At 46.7% G+C, this 17,994-nt stretch overlaps 1 protein-coding gene across 1 annotated transcript; it reads right to left on the bottom strand.

Moving 5' to 3' along the window:
* Positions 1 to 229: 229 nt before the first annotated feature.
* Positions 230 to 12,454, bottom strand: CNOT11 (CCR4-NOT transcription complex subunit 11). The gene is made up of 7 exons (XM_084754425.1): positions 11,850 to 12,454; positions 10,526 to 10,690; positions 6,579 to 6,731; positions 3,742 to 3,944; positions 2,838 to 3,040; positions 632 to 728; positions 230 to 552 (listed from the first exon to the last, which is right to left on the bottom strand). The coding sequence occupies exons 1-7, from the start codon at positions 12,367 to 12,369 to the stop codon at positions 355 to 357; spliced, it is 1,539 nt and encodes a 512-aa protein (XP_084610551.1). The 5' UTR covers positions 12,370 to 12,454; the 3' UTR covers positions 230 to 354.
* Between the last annotated feature and the right edge of the window lie 5,540 nt (positions 12,455 to 17,994).

Here is a 17,994-nt window from a genome sequence, read left to right on the forward strand (position 1 = left end):
TTCACACTAGAAGCTACAAAAGCAGATGCCTGGTTTTTCAGAAACTATTTTGTTCTAAAAGAGTCGGGTACTGTGTTTTATTTCAAACCTCTTTTCTTATAGTAACTATTTCCAGAATAACTATTTCTACAATGGATTGTCATCAGCAAAAGAGCTAAAAGATACATTCCTTCAAGTTCTTACCAAAATTTATCCATGGGAAACTCAGCTAGGAAAAAGGAAATTCTGCTTTAGGTAAATAAAGTGTCGTTTATATTTCTTAGATATAAAGCAAGCAATGCACTCAAATGTTACAACAGTTTTAAAAAACCAATCCAAATACAGTTGAGCAGCAGAAGGGCAGGGCTGTTGGTGCTATTTTGATATTTTGGTCTCTGAAGGTGTTTCCCCAGTATCCAGTGTCTTTAGCAACCGGAATAGGCCTGCAGCTTCCCGTATCCTACTGAACTCAATACAGAAGGCCTGCACTTCTATAAACAAGTCCTGCACGTTAATAATTTTGTTACGGATCAAAGACTGGAGGAACACACATACGAGGCGCACCAAACGATTCTGGAAAAGAAAAAGGAACAAGTTTTAGAAACTTGTTTTCTTGGCAGATAATAATGTTAGAAACGTTTCTACTACTCACCTGCATATATTTATCCTTAATTTGTTCACAGGTAGAGATGCAATTTGATATGTAGAGATGAATAAACTCAGGAGGTAGATCAACAGCTGTAGTTAGTCTGTTACACGAAAGAGAGTTTGAGCTGTTAGTTAACTGTGTTTGCTGATACAGAGAAGAAGCGTAAACACGAGGTGCAAATCTCCCTGCGGTCATCCATGGTCATCTAGTGAAACCATGTGGCCCAGTTCTCTAGCTTCTAACCCCAGAGGCCATGTGAGCCTCTGACACTTCCATTAACAGTGAGTATCGCGCCCGTCACTGCCATCATTTAAGACTTAACAAGCACTGTGAGGCAGTGAGTCTGATGAGGTGTACTGTAAACAGCACAGCATATAATCAGACTAAAGTGGCCCTTTGAAAAACCAATGTGAACCTGGTAAAGCCTTAAAAAGTTACTTAGCTGATATGGAAAACAGGCTTTCCTGAGAACTGCAGGCGTAGCTGGGGGTTACACAGTAACACTGGAAGACACAACAGCTATGTAACAAGTTTAAGAGTCTTTACATGGGCTAAAGAGATGGCTCAGCAGATAAGAGCAGTGTCTGCTCTTCCAGAGGTTCTGAGTTCAATTCCAAGCAAGCACATGGTGGCTCACAGCCATGTACAATGTGATCTGATGCCCTCTTCTGGACTGCAGGTGTACATGCAGACAGTACTTTCCAAAGGAATAAGTAGAATATTATGAAATGGAGTCAGGTAAGAATTTCACACTGAGCCAGGCATGGTGGCACACGACTTTAATCCCAGCACTCAGGAGGCAGAGCCAGGTGGATCTCTTGAGTTCGAAGCCAGCCTGGTCTACAACTAAGAGTCCAGGGCAGCCAGGGCTCTGTGTAAAAGAGAAACCCTGTCTTGGAAAAAAAAAAAGAAAGAAAGAAAGAAAGAAAGAAAAGAATTCCACACCGAGCCAAGTTCAGCCCAGGAAACATTAGGACACAGGGTTGACCGCTGCAAAGCTTTTTTTGCTATAAACTTTGCTAAGGCAAATGAACACATGCTGCCTTGTCTAAACCTGTAGGACCTTAAACACGGCACCAGCCACTATGACCACTGCGATCTGTGCAGCAGCAGCAAGGCTGCCTCATGCTTGGGAATAGTAAGTTGCAACAGGTGCCAGAGAACAAGGAAAGCTAGGAGTTGACTGGCTGGTAAAGAGGAATGCAGTGCAGGAGAATCCATGACCTCTCAGACTGCTCCATCCAAGGCAGAACGTGGCTACTGCAGAAACAGCAACTGCAACTATAATAAGTCCCAGCAAGGAGATGTGGGAGCAAGCAGCGTGTGTCACAGGTAACCAGCCAGCTCTGCCAGTGACCGTCTTACAAAGTAATTAGGAAACTCATGCTGGCCTTTCCCTCCGACCCCTTCCTTGTGCTGTCAGCCAAGCTTTGGTCACCAGTCTACTTAGCACACTCCTCAGTTCAAACTTCAAACAACTGCCATTTGTATACGCATGCTCAAAAGGCTGTGGTCTGGTTCACACTGTGACCCAGCACTCGGGATGAGGCAGGCGGGCTGGTGTGAATGAGAAGGGACTGCGATATGATGAGATTTCATCTCAACAGACAAACAGAAAAACCAAACAAAGCTCAGAAAAATAAATACCCCATCCACCTAAGTACATTTAATTCACAATTTACCTTTAAAAAAAAGAAACCTGAAAGGAAAGTAAGAGATGGAAACTATATAGCGTTCCCCCAGCAGGGGAAGAATGCATTCTTTCCTTGATGATCACTGAGCTGGAGAACTGGACAAAAAAAATCCCAGCACTTGGGAGCAAGAGGCAGGTGGATCTCCGTGAGTTATACACTGAGGGCCAGGACAGCCAGGGCTGCACCAGGACTGCCTCAACAACAGGAAGTACTGGGAGAACTCTAGTAATCACAGCAGCGTGCCAAGAGGTCCAGTTCCCTGACCAACAACGTGCACACTGCCGCTACTGGCTGCCAAGGAATGTATATCTGCATTTGTAAGGGGCACGAAAGTCAGGGAAGTAAATTCAACAACTGAGTTCTTAACAAATGCAGTGAACGCTAAGGATCAGCTTAGGTTCAACAGTATCAGAAAAGAGAAAAGAAAACAAAACCAAAAACACTGCAGCTTTTCAAACTTTTGGGTACCTGAGTCAGGGCTTGTGTATCACCTCCGCTGGAACACAAGAACTTACCGGTTTACAACTTCCATTGAATGTAAGGACATATCCATATTGACCAGGACAGAGAAATACTCCGTGATCTGGCTGGACTGCATTAGTTTCAGCAGCATTTCTATAGCCACTAAAGGGTTGTTTTCCACTAGGTCGGGAAGTTTTGCTGGAGTAAGGCCAATGTGATAAACAAGTTTGGGATCTTTTTCCAATTCACCGAGGAGCTAAAGAAAACCAAATTGACAGGTTCTTTAGTCAGATTAAGAGAATTTTCCTGCATACAAACCAAGTGTTTTATTTAAGAATTATATAAATTATTCTTGTTAATTTGTTAAATTTCTTCCCTCAAAGCCATGTTCATTATGTCTTCATATATTTTCAGATCTAAATTATGATCCAAAAATAAAAGACAATTTAGAAGTCCAGACAGCTGGGCACAGTGGCACACACTTGTAATCCTAGTACTCAGAGAGGCAGAGGCAGGCAGATCTCTGTGAGTTTGAGGCCAGCCTGGTCTACAAAGCGAATCCAGGACAGCACAGGATACACAGAGAAACCCTATCTCGAAAAAGCCATATATATGTATGTATAATAAAAACCCACTCACTGGTCATTCTTCCTCTAGACATGAGTCTTGGTTTTGTCTGGTAGTATACAGTATGACCATAACAGTATCATTCTTAAAATCTTAATTACCAACTACTTCTCCAAAAACACACAAACCAAGTCGAGTGTGGTAGCACACATCTGTAATAGAAGCATTGAGGCAGGAAGTAGCCAGCCTGGGCTACATGTTGAGTGAATGAGGAAAGGCCAGAATACAGCTACAGAGATTGCAAAGACCTCGGCAGCTTCCTCCTGCTGGTTCCACGTCTGCAACTGAACACTCCCGCACCACTCACACGGGACACTAAGACACGCATACCTGTGTTTGCTGGGGAGAAGACAAAGGGCTTTTGAAGGCCTTGGCCATGATCCGCTTGATCTCCACACCTGTGCTGTTTTTCACACACATTGATTTATCCCACTGAATCGCGTGCTCAGGCTCTGTAGGATTTAGCCAGGCCAGTTCATCCTCACAAATGTGGAGAGGTGGTGGTGGGCGGATGAACTCTGGCCGGAAATGGCCTATAATGAGAATGGCACATGACTGAATCTGGAAGCTAACATCTGCATCACACCTATGCACATTTCATCTAGTGAAGTACAGGAATGCCTTTAATAAGGACACACGATAAAACTCACGCTTCAAACAGTGATGATATAAAAATCAGAGTTCTACACAAATTACAACCAAGAACGCGACTCCATGCAGCACCCCTTCAGGATGACGCCAGAGACCAAATACACTTTTTGGAAGAGGAGAGGAGAGCATGCACATGCAGTGAGTTTTAATGCAAGCATATCCCTTTAGGCTAAGAATAAAGATGTCAGTGGTAGATTTTTATTAATTTTTATTATTATTATTATTATTTTTTTTTTTTTTTGGTTTTTCGAGACAGGGTTTCTCTGTGTAGCCTTGGCCATCCTGGACTCACTTTGTAGACCAGGCTGGCCTCGAACTCACAGCGATCCGCCTGCCTCTGCCTCCCGAGTGCTGGGATTAAAGGCGTGCGCCACCACCGCCCGGCAATTTTTATTATTTTTAAAATATTAAACATTTAAGTTTAAATCATAGTATTTTTATGTCATATTTTAATTTGTTAAAAAAGTCTCACTCTGTCTCTGGCTGTCCTGGAATTTACTATGTAGACCAGGCTACCCTCAACTCACAGAGATCTGCCTGTGTCTGCTTCCCAAGGGCTAGTTTTAAAAAGTGCACCACCACACCTAACTTAAAATTAAATTTTTGATTTTTTTTTTCATTTTCTTTCTTTTTTCGGCACTCAGGACCTCAGCATGTTACACAGCATGCTTGGAGCTATCCACACAACTCAAGGCTGCTACGTAAGTTATCAGTTATCAACACACTAAAATACCTGGCTAGTACCTCTTCTGAACTAACAACTCACCTCACTGTTGCTACACAGAAGAAAAGCTAACATCCTATACTATGGCAACCAAGGCACATTGCCTGCCCCCAGTGGAATACTATGTCTTATGTAAACACTTGCAGCCCAACTCTAGTGACCCACAATGCTATAGCCAATGACCAGTCTCAAGAAAGACACTTTGCACCGTAACAAGATAGACACACACCTATCCACCCAGCCGTGGCCCTGCCTGCCCACTAAACCCCACCAGGGCACAGGAAATGAAAACCCCGGTAATCTCCACTCAACTGTGGTAGAAGAACTCCCACTCCCTCTCCACAGCTTTTGGGTATAGCTGTGTCCTGGGAGTAGGTCCTACCCAGTCGCATCACAGAGAGCACTTCCCACATAGGACAGAAGGCAGTCTGCTCTATTATGGATCCTAAGCTCAACCGAATTGGAGATGAATCTGTACTTTACTGACAGCAAAAAACCACGTTAACATCTCCAATTCCCCCTCACTGGCATCACCAGAATGAACCCCCATGTCTCTCCTCTGACACTTACAGAGATGGTCTCAGCACATGAACAAGGACTCCTTCTCTGAGGTAGGATGCTGGGATATAGTTACACTTGGCTACACATATGGCTGACCACGGCCCTTGCAATCAAACCCAGAGGCAGGCAAATCACTGAGTTCAAGGTCAGCCTGGTCTACAGAGTGAGTCCAGGACAGCCAGGGCTCCACAGGGAAACCTTACCTCTAAAACCAAAGGCCACCACCTGCCATGGAGCTGAAGACATGCTTGTAACTAGCGGAAACGTCAAGTAGTACATGCACATATGCCAGAGACCACACCAAATGGACGTTACTGTAAGCCTACAGCCCTGGGAGTACTGTCACCAGGGGCGACGTCCAACCCTACGTGGACTGACTTCATCATTCAAACCACCCAGAAGCTTACAGCACCAAATGGTACAGCTGGTTCTTTCTAACTCAGTGGGCTTTGTTTGTCTCTGGTTTGTTTGCAGTTGAAGGAGAGTAAGGAACTTTACTCAGTAGTTTACTCAGTAAACGTTAAGACAGAGGCGCTGGCACGGTTACTGAAGGCTGCCAATGACCTCAGCAGGACAGGGAGTGAAGGCCGAGCTGCTTCAGGGCTGGAGGTGTGGGTTAGCTGGAGCGCTTCCCTTCCACACAAGCGGGCCTGGCCTTCACCTCAAACACTGTGAACAAGCAAAGGCAGGCGCGGCACACCTCCTCTGCCCCGGGCACTTGAGAGGCAGGAGCAGAAGGACCAGGGCTTTAAAGTCATCCTCAGCCACACCTGAGTTTTCAAGGCTACTCTGTGCTACACAAGACTCTCATTAAAACAAAAACAAGTAAGAAGATTCATTTTAGTAAAACCTGACTTTCTGTCTCCCAGGAGGCATACAACAAACAAGTAACAAGTGTCCTAGTGCATAGCTGGCTTTATCTCTGCTATATTCTAGACAGGAAGGCAGGAAGTCTCTCATCAGATTCAATGAAAACAAACTATTGTGAAAAACTGAAAAATTTCAGAGTGCTGCTAAAATATAAGCCTGAGAACATAAAATTAGTTCCTATAAACCTATTTTCTTTTTTAAAATATTTTATTAATTTATTCATATTACATCTCAATTGTTAGCCATCCCTTATATGCTTCCATTCCTCCCTCCCTCCCCCTTCACCCCTCCTCTCCTCCCCGTGTCTGTGACTGTGGGGGACCTCCTCCCCTGTGTATGCTCATAGGGTCTATATACCTACTTTCAATAGGTGGTTTTGGCCCACTGACCAAAGACTCTGTTATCCGAGAGGCAACGGAGCTGTCAAATCCAGAGTTAGAGGAATCCGGGTCGGGGTCACTAAGGATACTTGGGAAACTCGCTTTGCTCTGGGTTGGCAGTTCAGACTGACGCTCTGAAACAGATTCAGATGAGAAGCATTTACAATATTTAAGCCGGGCCTGGGGCTATACACCTGTAATCCCCGCGCACTTGGAAGACTGAGGCAAGAATCAAGACTCCAAGGCCAGCTTTGGCTATTTGAGCTGTGGGAAAAATAACATTTTAAAATTGGAAATACCATGAACAGAGTGGGGGTACAAAATAAATAGGTTTAACTCCTATAAACCAAACAGTAATATTAAAATAACTGAACAAGAAAAAAAGTGACTAATGATTTTAACAGGCATTTTACAGAAAACTGTAAACGACCAGTAAACATTTGAAGAGATGCTGGGGATCTCGTCACACACTCACAGACTTGGCAAAAAATTAACACACCTGGCATCAAGTATGGAGGAGGAGGATGTCGGTGAACTCATACTGTGCTGGGGACGGGACAACTGGACACGACCCATTAACTGTCCCACGTGCCTCTCTTCCCATGCAGAAGCAGCACTTTGCACACGCCCCAGAAGAATGCTCAGGAACTCTCACAGGAACACCAAGTCCAACAAGCTTGGGATCAAAGGACCAGAGCACTGCACACAACACTATCAAGGGCTATGTATCCCCAACACGGACTCATCTCTCAAATCATACCCTACAGAAGGCTGGAAGAATACAGTATGATTCTGTGCGCGCCGACTTCAAGGACAAAGTGAGCACCACAGGCATGCACAGGAGGGAAGGCTGTACAGCGCCCCATGAGTACAACTAAAGGTGGGTCAGTTGCAGAGCCTCATCTTACCCTTCTAAGGAACAGAGAGCACAGGCTAGCACCAGCCTGGAGACTACTGATTCTTTTTTTGTTTTTTGTTTTGGGGGGGGGGGGGGGGAGACAAGGTTTCTCTGTGTAGCCTTGGCTGTCCTGGACTCACTTTGTAGACCAGGCTGGCCTCGAACTCAGAGATCCGCCTGCCTCTGCCTCTCAGATTGCTGGGATTAAAGGCGTGCGCCACCACACCCAGCAGAGACTACTGATTCTTTATTTTATTTTATTTTGGTTTTTCAAGACAGGGTTTCTCTGTGTAGCCTTGCATGTCCTGGACTTGCTTTGTAGACCAGGCTGGCCTCGAACTCACAGTGATCTACCTGCCTCTGGGATTAAAAGTGTTCACCACCACAACCAGTTTACTGACTCTTTTTAAGACCTAAGCAGTGGTGGCCTGTGATGAGTGGCGTGATGACAATGTCCCTGACAGTGTTTGGCATTTGAAGGCCCCCAGTTGGTGGGGCCAGCTGTCTTGGGAGTCAGATGTGGCTTTACTGGAAGAAGGATGCCACAGGGCAGGTTTTGAGAGCTTACAGACTCAAGCCATTTCAATTTTGCTTCTCTCTGCTTTGTGTTTGTGGTTTAAAATGTGAACTCTCAGCTTGCTAATTCAGCTGCCAAGGTCCCCCATGACGGGGACCCCTCTGGAACACACCCTTCCTTATAAATTGCCTTGGTCATGGTATTTATCACAGACAGTAATTAACATATTGCCAGTGATGAATTTATTATAATCCTGAGATACAAATGCATGTTTTAGATTCATTTTAGGGGCTGGAAATGGCTTAGTGGTTAACAGCACTTGCTCTTGCAGGGGACCTGGGTTCAATTCCTAGCACCAACATGGCGGATCACAACCATTCCAGGGATCCCACACTCTCCTCTGAGTCCCAAGGGCATCATGCATGTATGTAGTATGTATGCACAGTGCAGGCAAAACACTCATATATGTGAAACAAATAAATCTACAAAACTTTTAAAAATTAAAACAAAAACAGAGGTCTCTAATGATAGAGTTTCATGAAAATATCTTTTACACATTAAGAGACTGGATCTCTTGCAGGACCTCACAGCTAAGTAAATAATATACCCTAAGGCCACTTAAGACCTGACCTGAGGAGGAGCTGTGTGCTCAGCCTGTCTGTTTACCCTGTCCTGAAGAGAACAACGTAACAACCAGCCTTACTTGCCTTGGATTTCTCCAGATTCTGCGTTCACAACCTAAGCTGATATAGAGCTAGGATCTCAGAGTAGGTGTAAAAAGACCTTGTACAATGAGTATCTACATCAATCCTGGCACAACACACAGATACAAGCCGACAGCAGCACGCTTCCTGTGTGGTCAGCTGCAGTCAGCGGCCCACTCCTCTGTCCACTGTGAAGGACTTCTATAGTGTGTCCTCATTCCTATTCCATGAGATGTTCTCCGTGCTGCTCAGTACATAAGGGCAAAATCCTTTGTCAGAGACAGTGAGACCAGGCAGACATAGAGATATGGACGCGTTCAGACTCACACATCGGAGGCCACAGACAAGGCAGAAACTACAAACTACAGACAGACAGACAAACAGACAGAAGACACAGAGAGAGGAGTGAAGAATCCAAACAGGTTCAATCTTGGTCAGATTAATCCAAGGTAAAGTCCTCGGCTTTCATTGCTTAAAATACTGAAATAACCAATGCCACATTTTCATCGTTGATTGAAATTAAATAACATACTATCAACAAAGATGTAAGAAAAAGTTAACTGGAAAAATGTTGGAAAGCCAATATATAGTAGGTATTTGTTGGGAATTCTAAATAAAATTTCTGAAGGGAACAGATTATTCATGAAAATCTCTACCCCTTGGAGTCACTAAAACGTGACTTCTTGGTTTGTATTTTTAAAGAAGACATAGATTCTGCTGTATTTGTTTCCATCATCTGTATTTGGGGTGTTTGTTTGTTTGGTCTTGTGTTTTATTGTTTTCAGATACGTCTCACTACGTAACCCGGGGTGGGCTAGACCTCACAGACCCAAGTGCCTCATGCGTGTCCGCACACCTGGCTCAGAGACAACTGTGCAGCAAGCTCTGGGGAGACCATGAAGCAGATGAAGAAAGGGACTCGGACAACTTCCATCTGAGAGGAGGACACAACTTTAGTCACTCCCTTCTGCTAGGAAGACAAGAGGTTCCCTCTCACATGCAGATCTTAGCTCATACGATGTAGGAATGCATGTAAATGCCGGGAGACCTGGAAATGACAATACGGGCTAAAAGAGGGTCTAAGAAAGAGGATAAGGAAGGTAATACAACACACATAATACAAATGAATGTGGGGGGGGGGGGTTGCTAGGGTGAAAGGGTCTGAGCAAGGGCGGACAGCTGAGGTGGAAAATGAGGATGGGCAGGGGGTCAATCAAAAGAACACAAAATAAAGAGAATAAAAAAGACAGTGAAGGCACAGATTCTAGGGTAGGAGTGTATAACACGGGATGGCAGCTGGCCTTGGTGTGCACACCTTCAGGCCTGGTGCTCAGAAGTCAGAAGTGGGAAGAGCTTAGTTAGAGGCTATTGTGATCTAGATAGCAAATTCCAGAATACCCAAGGCTACACAAAGAAACCCTGTCTCCAAACAAAAGTGGGGTGTGTGTGTGTGTGTGTGTGTGTGTGTGTGTGTGTGTGACACATAGGGAGATGGGGAAAATAAAAGGACAAAAAAGGATGGGAAAGTATCAAACAAATAGAAACAAAAGTGTAATTTTTTAATGTTTTTTTTTAAAGATTAATTTATTTTATTTATTGCATATGATTGCTTTATCTGCAGAAGAGGGTATCAGATTACATTGTAGAGATGGTTGTGAGCCACCATGTGGTTGCTGGGAATTGAACTCGGGACCTCTGGAAGAGCAGGCGGCGCTCTTAACCACTGAGCCATCTCTCCAGCCCTTAATGTTATTTTTTAAGTAGAGGATCTCAAAAACGAAGAATGCCCAAATCCCTGGCCCCTCATACCTGCCAAAGCTAACTGAAGGCCGCTGATGTCCACAGACTGTCCCATGTTGCCAACATCCATGAGTGCAATTTGGCGAGGTGTCTTTTTGAAGAGTTCCCTCGGGGGTGCCAGCATCAGCTGGGAAAGAAAAAACTTTTCTGGTGGAGTTATAGGAGGCAAAAACCCTGCAAATAAAAACGCATACCGATTTCTCTCTCTCCGATGGTTACTTTAAGAATCTGGTAAAACTTAGTATTTGCTACTTGCCACACGAAGCTATTTTTATAAATGAAATGTAACTGAGTCCCAGTTAACAGAATATATACACTTAGGAAGTCCACAAACAAATACATCACTTGAGAGTCTCTGATCTACGGATATGTCAATGAAACTTACAGTTTTAATAACTGCTGTGAATTTCCTGTTATCAAATACTTCAATTCCTGCAAAGACTAACACTTATATATGGTAGCATTCAGAAATGCTTTCTAGCACTTGGCCTAAGGAGCAGTTTAAACATACTTTTTCAAAAGTCTAAAATGTAGCCTGTGGTTTGTGGGGTAGAGGGGTGACCCTGGATTCCATCAGAGGCGCCAGAGGTAGGGGAGCATCCTCGGATCTAATCTTTGCCTGATCTCAGCAATGTGGCAAAAGAAACACTCCACAATATTGCCAGGAGACGTGCACCTTCTTACAGTGAATTAGGAACCCCTTCATCCTCTGCTCCTGTGACATTACAGCGGACCAAGAAGGCAGGTGCAAAGATGTTAGGTGTAGTGTGATGCGGGGTTTTTTTTTCTTTTCTTTTCTTTTTTTTTTTTTTGGATTTTTGAGACAGGGTTTCTCTGTGTGGCCTTGGCTGTCCTGGATTCGCTTTGTAGACCAGGCTGGCTTCGAACTCACAGCGATCCGCCTGCCTCTGCTTCCCAAGTGCTGGGATTAAAGGCGTGCGCCACCACTGCCCGGCGTGATGTGGATTTCAACCTGCCATTTCTTTGGGTTCTTTACTCTGAGACTTACAAAGTAGGTAGAATCAGAGGCGATGGCTGTAACTTCGCATACCTCTGGGCCTTAAAATTATGAGTGACCCGTACTTGACATACTAGAATATATCCAGCTATTCGGTGGGCTGTACTTTGCGTTGAATTTTTCGATCGGGAGGGATCATGTGGAGTGCAGCGAATTTGAAAGAAACAAACAAAAAAAACCCGTGCAGCTTTTGGCTACCCCTCCCCTATGTTAGTGAAAGAAAGCGTGGGAAGGGGAGGAGGGTTGATGCTCTCCAAGGAGGGTTAATTTTCCCAGCCGCTGAACTCCCACAGAACGTCGGGCTGCAGGATGTACCTGAGAGCGGGGGCCGGTCGGGCTCCTGTCCGCCGCGGGCGGGCGGCGCAGGGTTGAGCAGGTGCGCGAAGCTGGCGGCGAATGGGTTGGCGGCAAGCGGCTCGGTGCGGTACATCTCCCAGAGAAGGTAGAGCGCCGTGAGGCGCTGCGCCGCGCTGGGCAGCAGGTCCGGCTGCTGCAGCAGCATCACCAGCACCGAGCCCAGGCGGAAGTGGTCGGCCTTGCTGAAGTAGTGGTGGAAGGCGGTGGACAGGCCCTCGAAGGTGCTGCCGCCGCCCGCCTCCTCGGAGATGATGCTCAGCAGGCTCGAGAGTTCCTTCGGGGTCAGGCTCATCCTGCCCGCGGGGCCCCCGGGGCCTCCACTCCCTGGCCTGGAGCCACCTGCTCCGCCTCGGCCTCCGCTCGAGCCCGCCGGGCCGCTCCGGAACGTCGCCGCCGCCGCCGCCGCCTCCCGCGCCCCTCTCTGATCCGCCGAGGAGAGAAGCCGGCCAGACGCCGCGCTCACCCCGCCGCCGGGCATCAACCTCACCCGCTTACTCTGCTTCCCGGCCGAAAGGCCCACGGGCACCGGCTCGCTGCGTCCCCCCCCCCTCCCCCGCCCGCGGCCGTAAAGCGCGCCCACACACGACAGAGTCGCAAATAAAACAGCTTGGAAGTCGGACGCTCGGGACCGAGAAACAGCGCGGAGCGACGGAGTGAGGCCAAGCCGAGGTTCCGGAGACGCGAGGTGGGCGGGGCGCCGTGACCGGAAGTGGGCGAGGCGTTCTAGAGGGCGGGCCCGCGAAGTCTGAGATGGGTCCCTCTGGTAAAGTAGGCCGTGGGTAAGGTGTGGTTAAAGCCCCAGAAAGCCATCCTTGGATGGTGGGTGGTGCCAGACGGCCCAGTAAATATTACTTAATTTGAGAAATAGATCTTAGATGTTAACCAGCTTTAGTATGACATCCTTGACGGTTCAAGGTGGAATTATTGTAAATGCCAGTGTAAACAAAGTTTCTCATAGCTAGTTTAAATTTCAAGGCTTACTCGTGAATGGTTGTGCATGGTTATGTAAACAAAAATCTGTGCAGGCGCCAGCTATAGAGAGGCAGAGACAGGAAGATCACTGAGTTCGAGGAGAGCCTGGTCTACATAGACCCTGTCTCAAAAAGTTAAAAAGGAAAAAAATTAAAAAGGAAACAAAAACCTGAGACGGTTACAAAATCGCTTGCTGTACTTTTTTCCTTAGCCTTGGCCACGCCTTAACTAAACACTGGGAACATGTTACAATCCAGCCTTTTAGTCTTGATCTGATTTAGATGTTCAAAAACATCACTGCCCACCCACACCCCCTCCCCCCCAACCCCCGTGCGCGCTCTAAGTGGGGAACTGCAGAAACCGACAGAAATGGCATCACCTGCTACCCTGTGCTAAATAATGGCAATAGCTCAAGAATTTTCTATTTGCTTAACCGCTGAAATTCCCAAGGAAAATTTGAGGTACAGGTGTTGGGCATGGTGCATATTTTAAAGGCTTCTTTCCTGTTAAACCTGTGGAAGGGTTCAGCCAATGACCTCTACAGTCAGCAGAAACTGCAACTTGGCAGATGGGGAAAATAATTCAAATTAGCCTGTTTTTGTTTTTATTATAAATCAACAAAATTCTCCATGAGCCCTTTTACTCTGTACGCTCTGTTTGTGACTAGTCAACAGTACTACAACCGACTCACTAGTGTTTTAAGAGGCTTTAAAATGGTTGAACATGCCGGGCGTGGTGGCTTCGCCTTTAATCCCAGCACTCGGGAGGCAGAGGCAGGCGGATCCCTGTGAGTTCAAGGCCAGCCTGGTCTACAAAGCGAGTCCAGGACAGTCGAGGCTACACAAAGAAACTCTGTCTCGAAAAATGAAAAAAAAAAAAAATTGACCATAGCACGTTACCCCACATATAGCTGCTTTTCTTTTAAGATAGATGTGGTGCCAAGAGTTTGTCTTTGTTTCTAGGGCTTCTGTGGCATAAACACCAACTGGGTGCATTTTCACAGTAGAAACCAACCTCCCTCCCTTCCTGAGGCTGAAAGTCTGGAATCTGTTATCAGCTCTGTCATTCGCCTCTGAGGTATCTTGTTCTCGCTTTTGGCATTTATTGTCACTGCACGGTTCCAATCTTTTGTCGTGTGGCCTTAATTGTTGTCAAGTTTCAAACTGGAGACAAATAGCTGAGGGACCTGTCTGACCTATTAGAGCTGACCTGGCCCCCAGGTTCTCCCAGCATCCCTCAGTCCACCTGCTTGCTATAGGGGATAGCTGGCCCAATCTGCCCTCTACTCTGAACTCTCCAGCCCAGAGCTGGGCTGCCCTCCCCCAGAGACTCCTCCCTATAGAATCCAGACACTTTGGTCACTCGTTCCTTTTGTACCTTTGGACTGACTCCTGGCTGCTGCACTTGGTCTCCTCTCTTCCCTCTCCCTCGCCCGACGTGACCCAGCTCAATCTGGTCATATCCACTCTTGGATTTTCCAGAAGACCCAGCTCTACCTATGCTCTCCTCTGGAGCAGCCTTGTCCTTTCCATTCCTTGTTCTTTCTTTCTTTTTATTCCATTGTGTCTCCTCTAGGCTTTTCTGTGGCTTCCTGGTATGGAAGGCTGTGCTCTGGGCGTCACATGGGTGTTGCCATCAGAGCAGCTGATGACCCACATGAGACACAAGATCGGACCCACTAACATTGCCTTGTAAACCGTCATAGAGCGTGTGGAGTGGTGCACTACATGCACAAGGCCAGGGCCTTCCCACCTTCCCAGGGTGTAATGGTTTTGGGGTTAGAGACTTAAGTGGTTGCCCTTACATGATCTATGCTCCTGTGGGTAACCCCTCCCCCATGCTCCTGTGGGTGACCCCTCCCCCATGTTTCTGTGGGTAGCCCCTCCCCCGTGCTCCTGTGGGTAACCCCTCCCCCATGTTTCTGTGGGTAGCCCCTCCCCCGTGCTCCTGTGGGTAACCCCTCCCCCATGCTCCTGTGGGTAGCCTCTCCCCCATGCTCCTGTGGGTAACCCCTCCCCATGCTCCTGTGGGTAACCCCTCCCCCATGCTCCTGTGGGTAACCCCTCCCCCATGTTTCTGTGGGTAGCCTCTCCCCCATGTTCCTGTGGGTAACCTCTCCCCCATGCTCCTGTGGGTAACCCCTCCCCCCTCCCCCATGCTCCTGTGGGTGACCCCTCCCCCATGCTCCTGTAGTAGCCACCCTAGCTGAACTCATTGATTTACCAAGCTAAACTTCAGGTCGGGTTTTAGTGCCCTGCCAGGTTGAATAGATAATGTCTTCCCAGGAAAGGCATGAACACTGTAAACAGGGACATAGAAAGAACCAAAGATAAGCCTAGCAGTGGTGGTGGCACACGCCTTTAATCCCAGCACTCAGGCGGCAGAGATAGGCGATCTCAGAGTTCAAGGCCAACCTGGTCTACAGAGTGTCAGAACAGCCAGGGCTAAACAGAGAAACCCTGTCTCAAAAAACAAAAGCAATTAAAAAAAAAAAAAAGAACCAAGGATACATCTGAGAGGAGCATTTGCATTGTCACTGCTGTGGGTGATGAGCCCTACAGTGGAGCTGATCATCTGAGGGTGGAGCTAACGCTCAGCAATCCCAATATGGTTCTTTTCCTCCGTGCCAAGGACGGAAGGGCTGCTGCAGTAACATTCTCCCTACTGTGGGTGAAAAGGCTGCTCCAACAGAGGATGGAGTACCCATGAGGAGAGCCCCATAGTGGCCATCTTCCTCTGTGCAGTACCGAATGGGATGCCTCCTTAATGAATGGGGATGCTTTTAATAAATAAAAAATAAGATGCCAGACAACAGATATGGAGAAGTTTATTGTATGAGCATGGGAAGAGAATGAACGGGGGAGGGGTACCCCAGAGAGACAGAGACAGAGAGAGGAAGAGAGAGAAGGAGGGAGAGAAGAGGTAAGATGGGGTAAGAGGTGAGAGGGAGAGAGAGGTGAGAGCCACGAGGAGAGTTTGTCCTTTTATAATCTTGGGCAGGGCCACGCCCAGTGGCAGGTAAGCAATGACATCTCAGGTAAGCAGACTGGGGCAGAATCCTAGCATCCCCGCCCCTTCTTATAATTAAAAAAAAAATGAGGGCATTGGATTGTTTTTCGTGTAAGGTAGGTTAAAGTATGGAAATGTAGGTAAAGGGGAAAAAGAAAGAAAAAAAGCAAGAGCAGCAAAATGTGCAGATGATATGGTGAAGGGGAAGGAAAAGCTCTGTCCTGAAAGCACAGGGTAGAAGGCAGGGTATGGCAGCCATGTCCTGCAGCAGATAGGCACCCAGGAGTGCGGGGAGAACCTGGGGCTGCTTGTCCTGGGTCTGTAGCACAGCCTATCAGCCTTTTGTAAATGGATAAGGGATGAAGTAATCAATTGTCCTGCTGACAGTAGGGTGGCGAAGGGGAGGGGGCAGCAGGGGGCGTGTTGAAAGGCTGAAGTGTTGGCCATGTCCCGGAAGAGCAGGCTGTTGCGTTTGCTGTCCAGGGTCTGAGAACATCTGCGGCTAGGAGGGACAGTGCAGAGCACCTGTGGGTAGCGGCTTTGACACTGTCCTGGATGTAGGAAGTCTGGCAGGATACTGGAACATATATGTGGGCAGAAGACAAAGTTAGTAGGTTAGGGAGAAAATCCCCTCTAGGTGGACATTTGAAACTCTTGGGAGAGCGAGCAGAGATGGAAGTTTTGGAGTGAAGAAGGGGAAAGCTTGAATGTAGGGAAGTTCCTTCCATTTTACCTTAGGGGTACATTTGAGACTCTTGGGAGAGCAGAGTCGAGGAAAGGTTTGAACATAAGGAGAGAGACAATGTTTGAAAAATTTGGAAGAGCAAAGAAAAGGTTTGGACATGGGGACCTTCCTTCCATTTTACCCTAGGTGTACACTGAAACTCTTTGGAGAGCAAAGAAAAGGTTTGGCTATAAGGAGAGAAACGATGCTTGAAAGAGAAGGAGCTTTTTTCATTTTGCCCGATTGTTGGCAATAATTTAAAAGGTTTAGTTTTGGATCTGTCCAAGTTTGGTTGCAGAGGTGTGTAAGCTTAGCAGCCCTTAATGTGGGCATAGGGACTTGAAATTCTCTAGAAGGCATCCCAGAGGATCCTGGAAAGGCGGCAAATGGACTGTTTCTCATGGGGAGATGAAATAAGTAATCTGTTAGGGCGTCCCCAGAAATGGATTGTGACTTAAAAGAAAGGTACAGACTTCCCCAGCGACTCATCAGTGCTGATCAGCCAATAGAAGAGCACAGCTCCTCGGATGAGCTGGCCGGGGGTTAGAGCCCACTACTACACTAGAATTTTCTGTGGCCAGGTGGCAGTGGGAAAAGAACTGTGTCAGCAGTCTCAGCCTGTAGGAAAAGTCCTAGTTGTGGTTCCGTGAGAAGGACCAGCCACAGTCAGACAGACCAGAGTTGGGTGCCTCTGCTCCCAGTGAACCAGAGAGGAAGTATTTACTCCAACTCGGAAGGGAGAATTCATTTAATCAGCGGTGTTGGGTGCAGACAGCTGTCAATCAGGTAGTTAGGGACCTGAGTTCCAAAACCAGTGAAAAGGGGGAGGAACCCACCCTCAGGGATAGGAGATACGAAACTTAGGCTGTTGATTGACAGTACTTACCTGGGTTTCATTTGACCTGAGAGATAGTTTTCCTGTAGCTTACAAGAATCCTTTTAAATTCATAAAGAGAGATAAATTTTAGACACTTTAGCATCATCACTGTTCAAAATCTACAGTGAAACACACATTGTTAGACATGTGCGCTGTAGGAAAAGGCAGTGGATATACAGCGTGATAGAGGCTGGGAGAAGAACTTTGTGTTAAAAAGCACAAATACTCTTTGAGGTGAGCTTAGGAAAGACAGAAGCCTTATCGATTGTTCTGGCATCTGTGGAACAGTAACATGGAGAGGACAGAGATCTCCTGTAGAGCAGAAGGCACTTGATCTTGACTTTCAGCATCAGTACACATCAGGAAAGAGGTCTGTCCAGAAGACTGGTGATATATAATTTTAGCACAATGAGAGACATTTTAAGAAAAAGATGAACCACAGGAATTTTAAAATCTTGAACTTGGAACTATGATAGGATTATATAGTGGAATGTTTTATCATAGTTAGATTAATAAATCAG

This window comes from Acomys minous (assembly GCF_964271855.1).
Source record: "Acomys minous genome assembly, chromosome: 13".
Classification (NCBI taxonomy): Eukaryota; Metazoa; Chordata; class Mammalia; order Rodentia; family Muridae; genus Acomys; species Acomys minous.

Bases quoted from the DNA above. Each gene is read 5' to 3' on its own strand.
- CNOT11 (XM_084754425.1), bottom strand. From the start codon at position 12,369: ATGCCCGGCGGCGGGGTGAGCGCGGCGTCTGGCCGGCTTCTCTCCTCG. The intron at 6,732-10,525 runs GTATGAGGGGCC...AATCTGTTTCAG, and splicing joins CCTTCAGTTAGCTTTGGCAG to AGCGTCAGTCTGAACTGCCA. The intron at 3,041-3,741 runs GTATGCGTGTCT...GGTTTTCTTTAG, and splicing joins CTTCTCCCCAGCAAACACAG to CTCCTCGGTGAATTGGAAAA.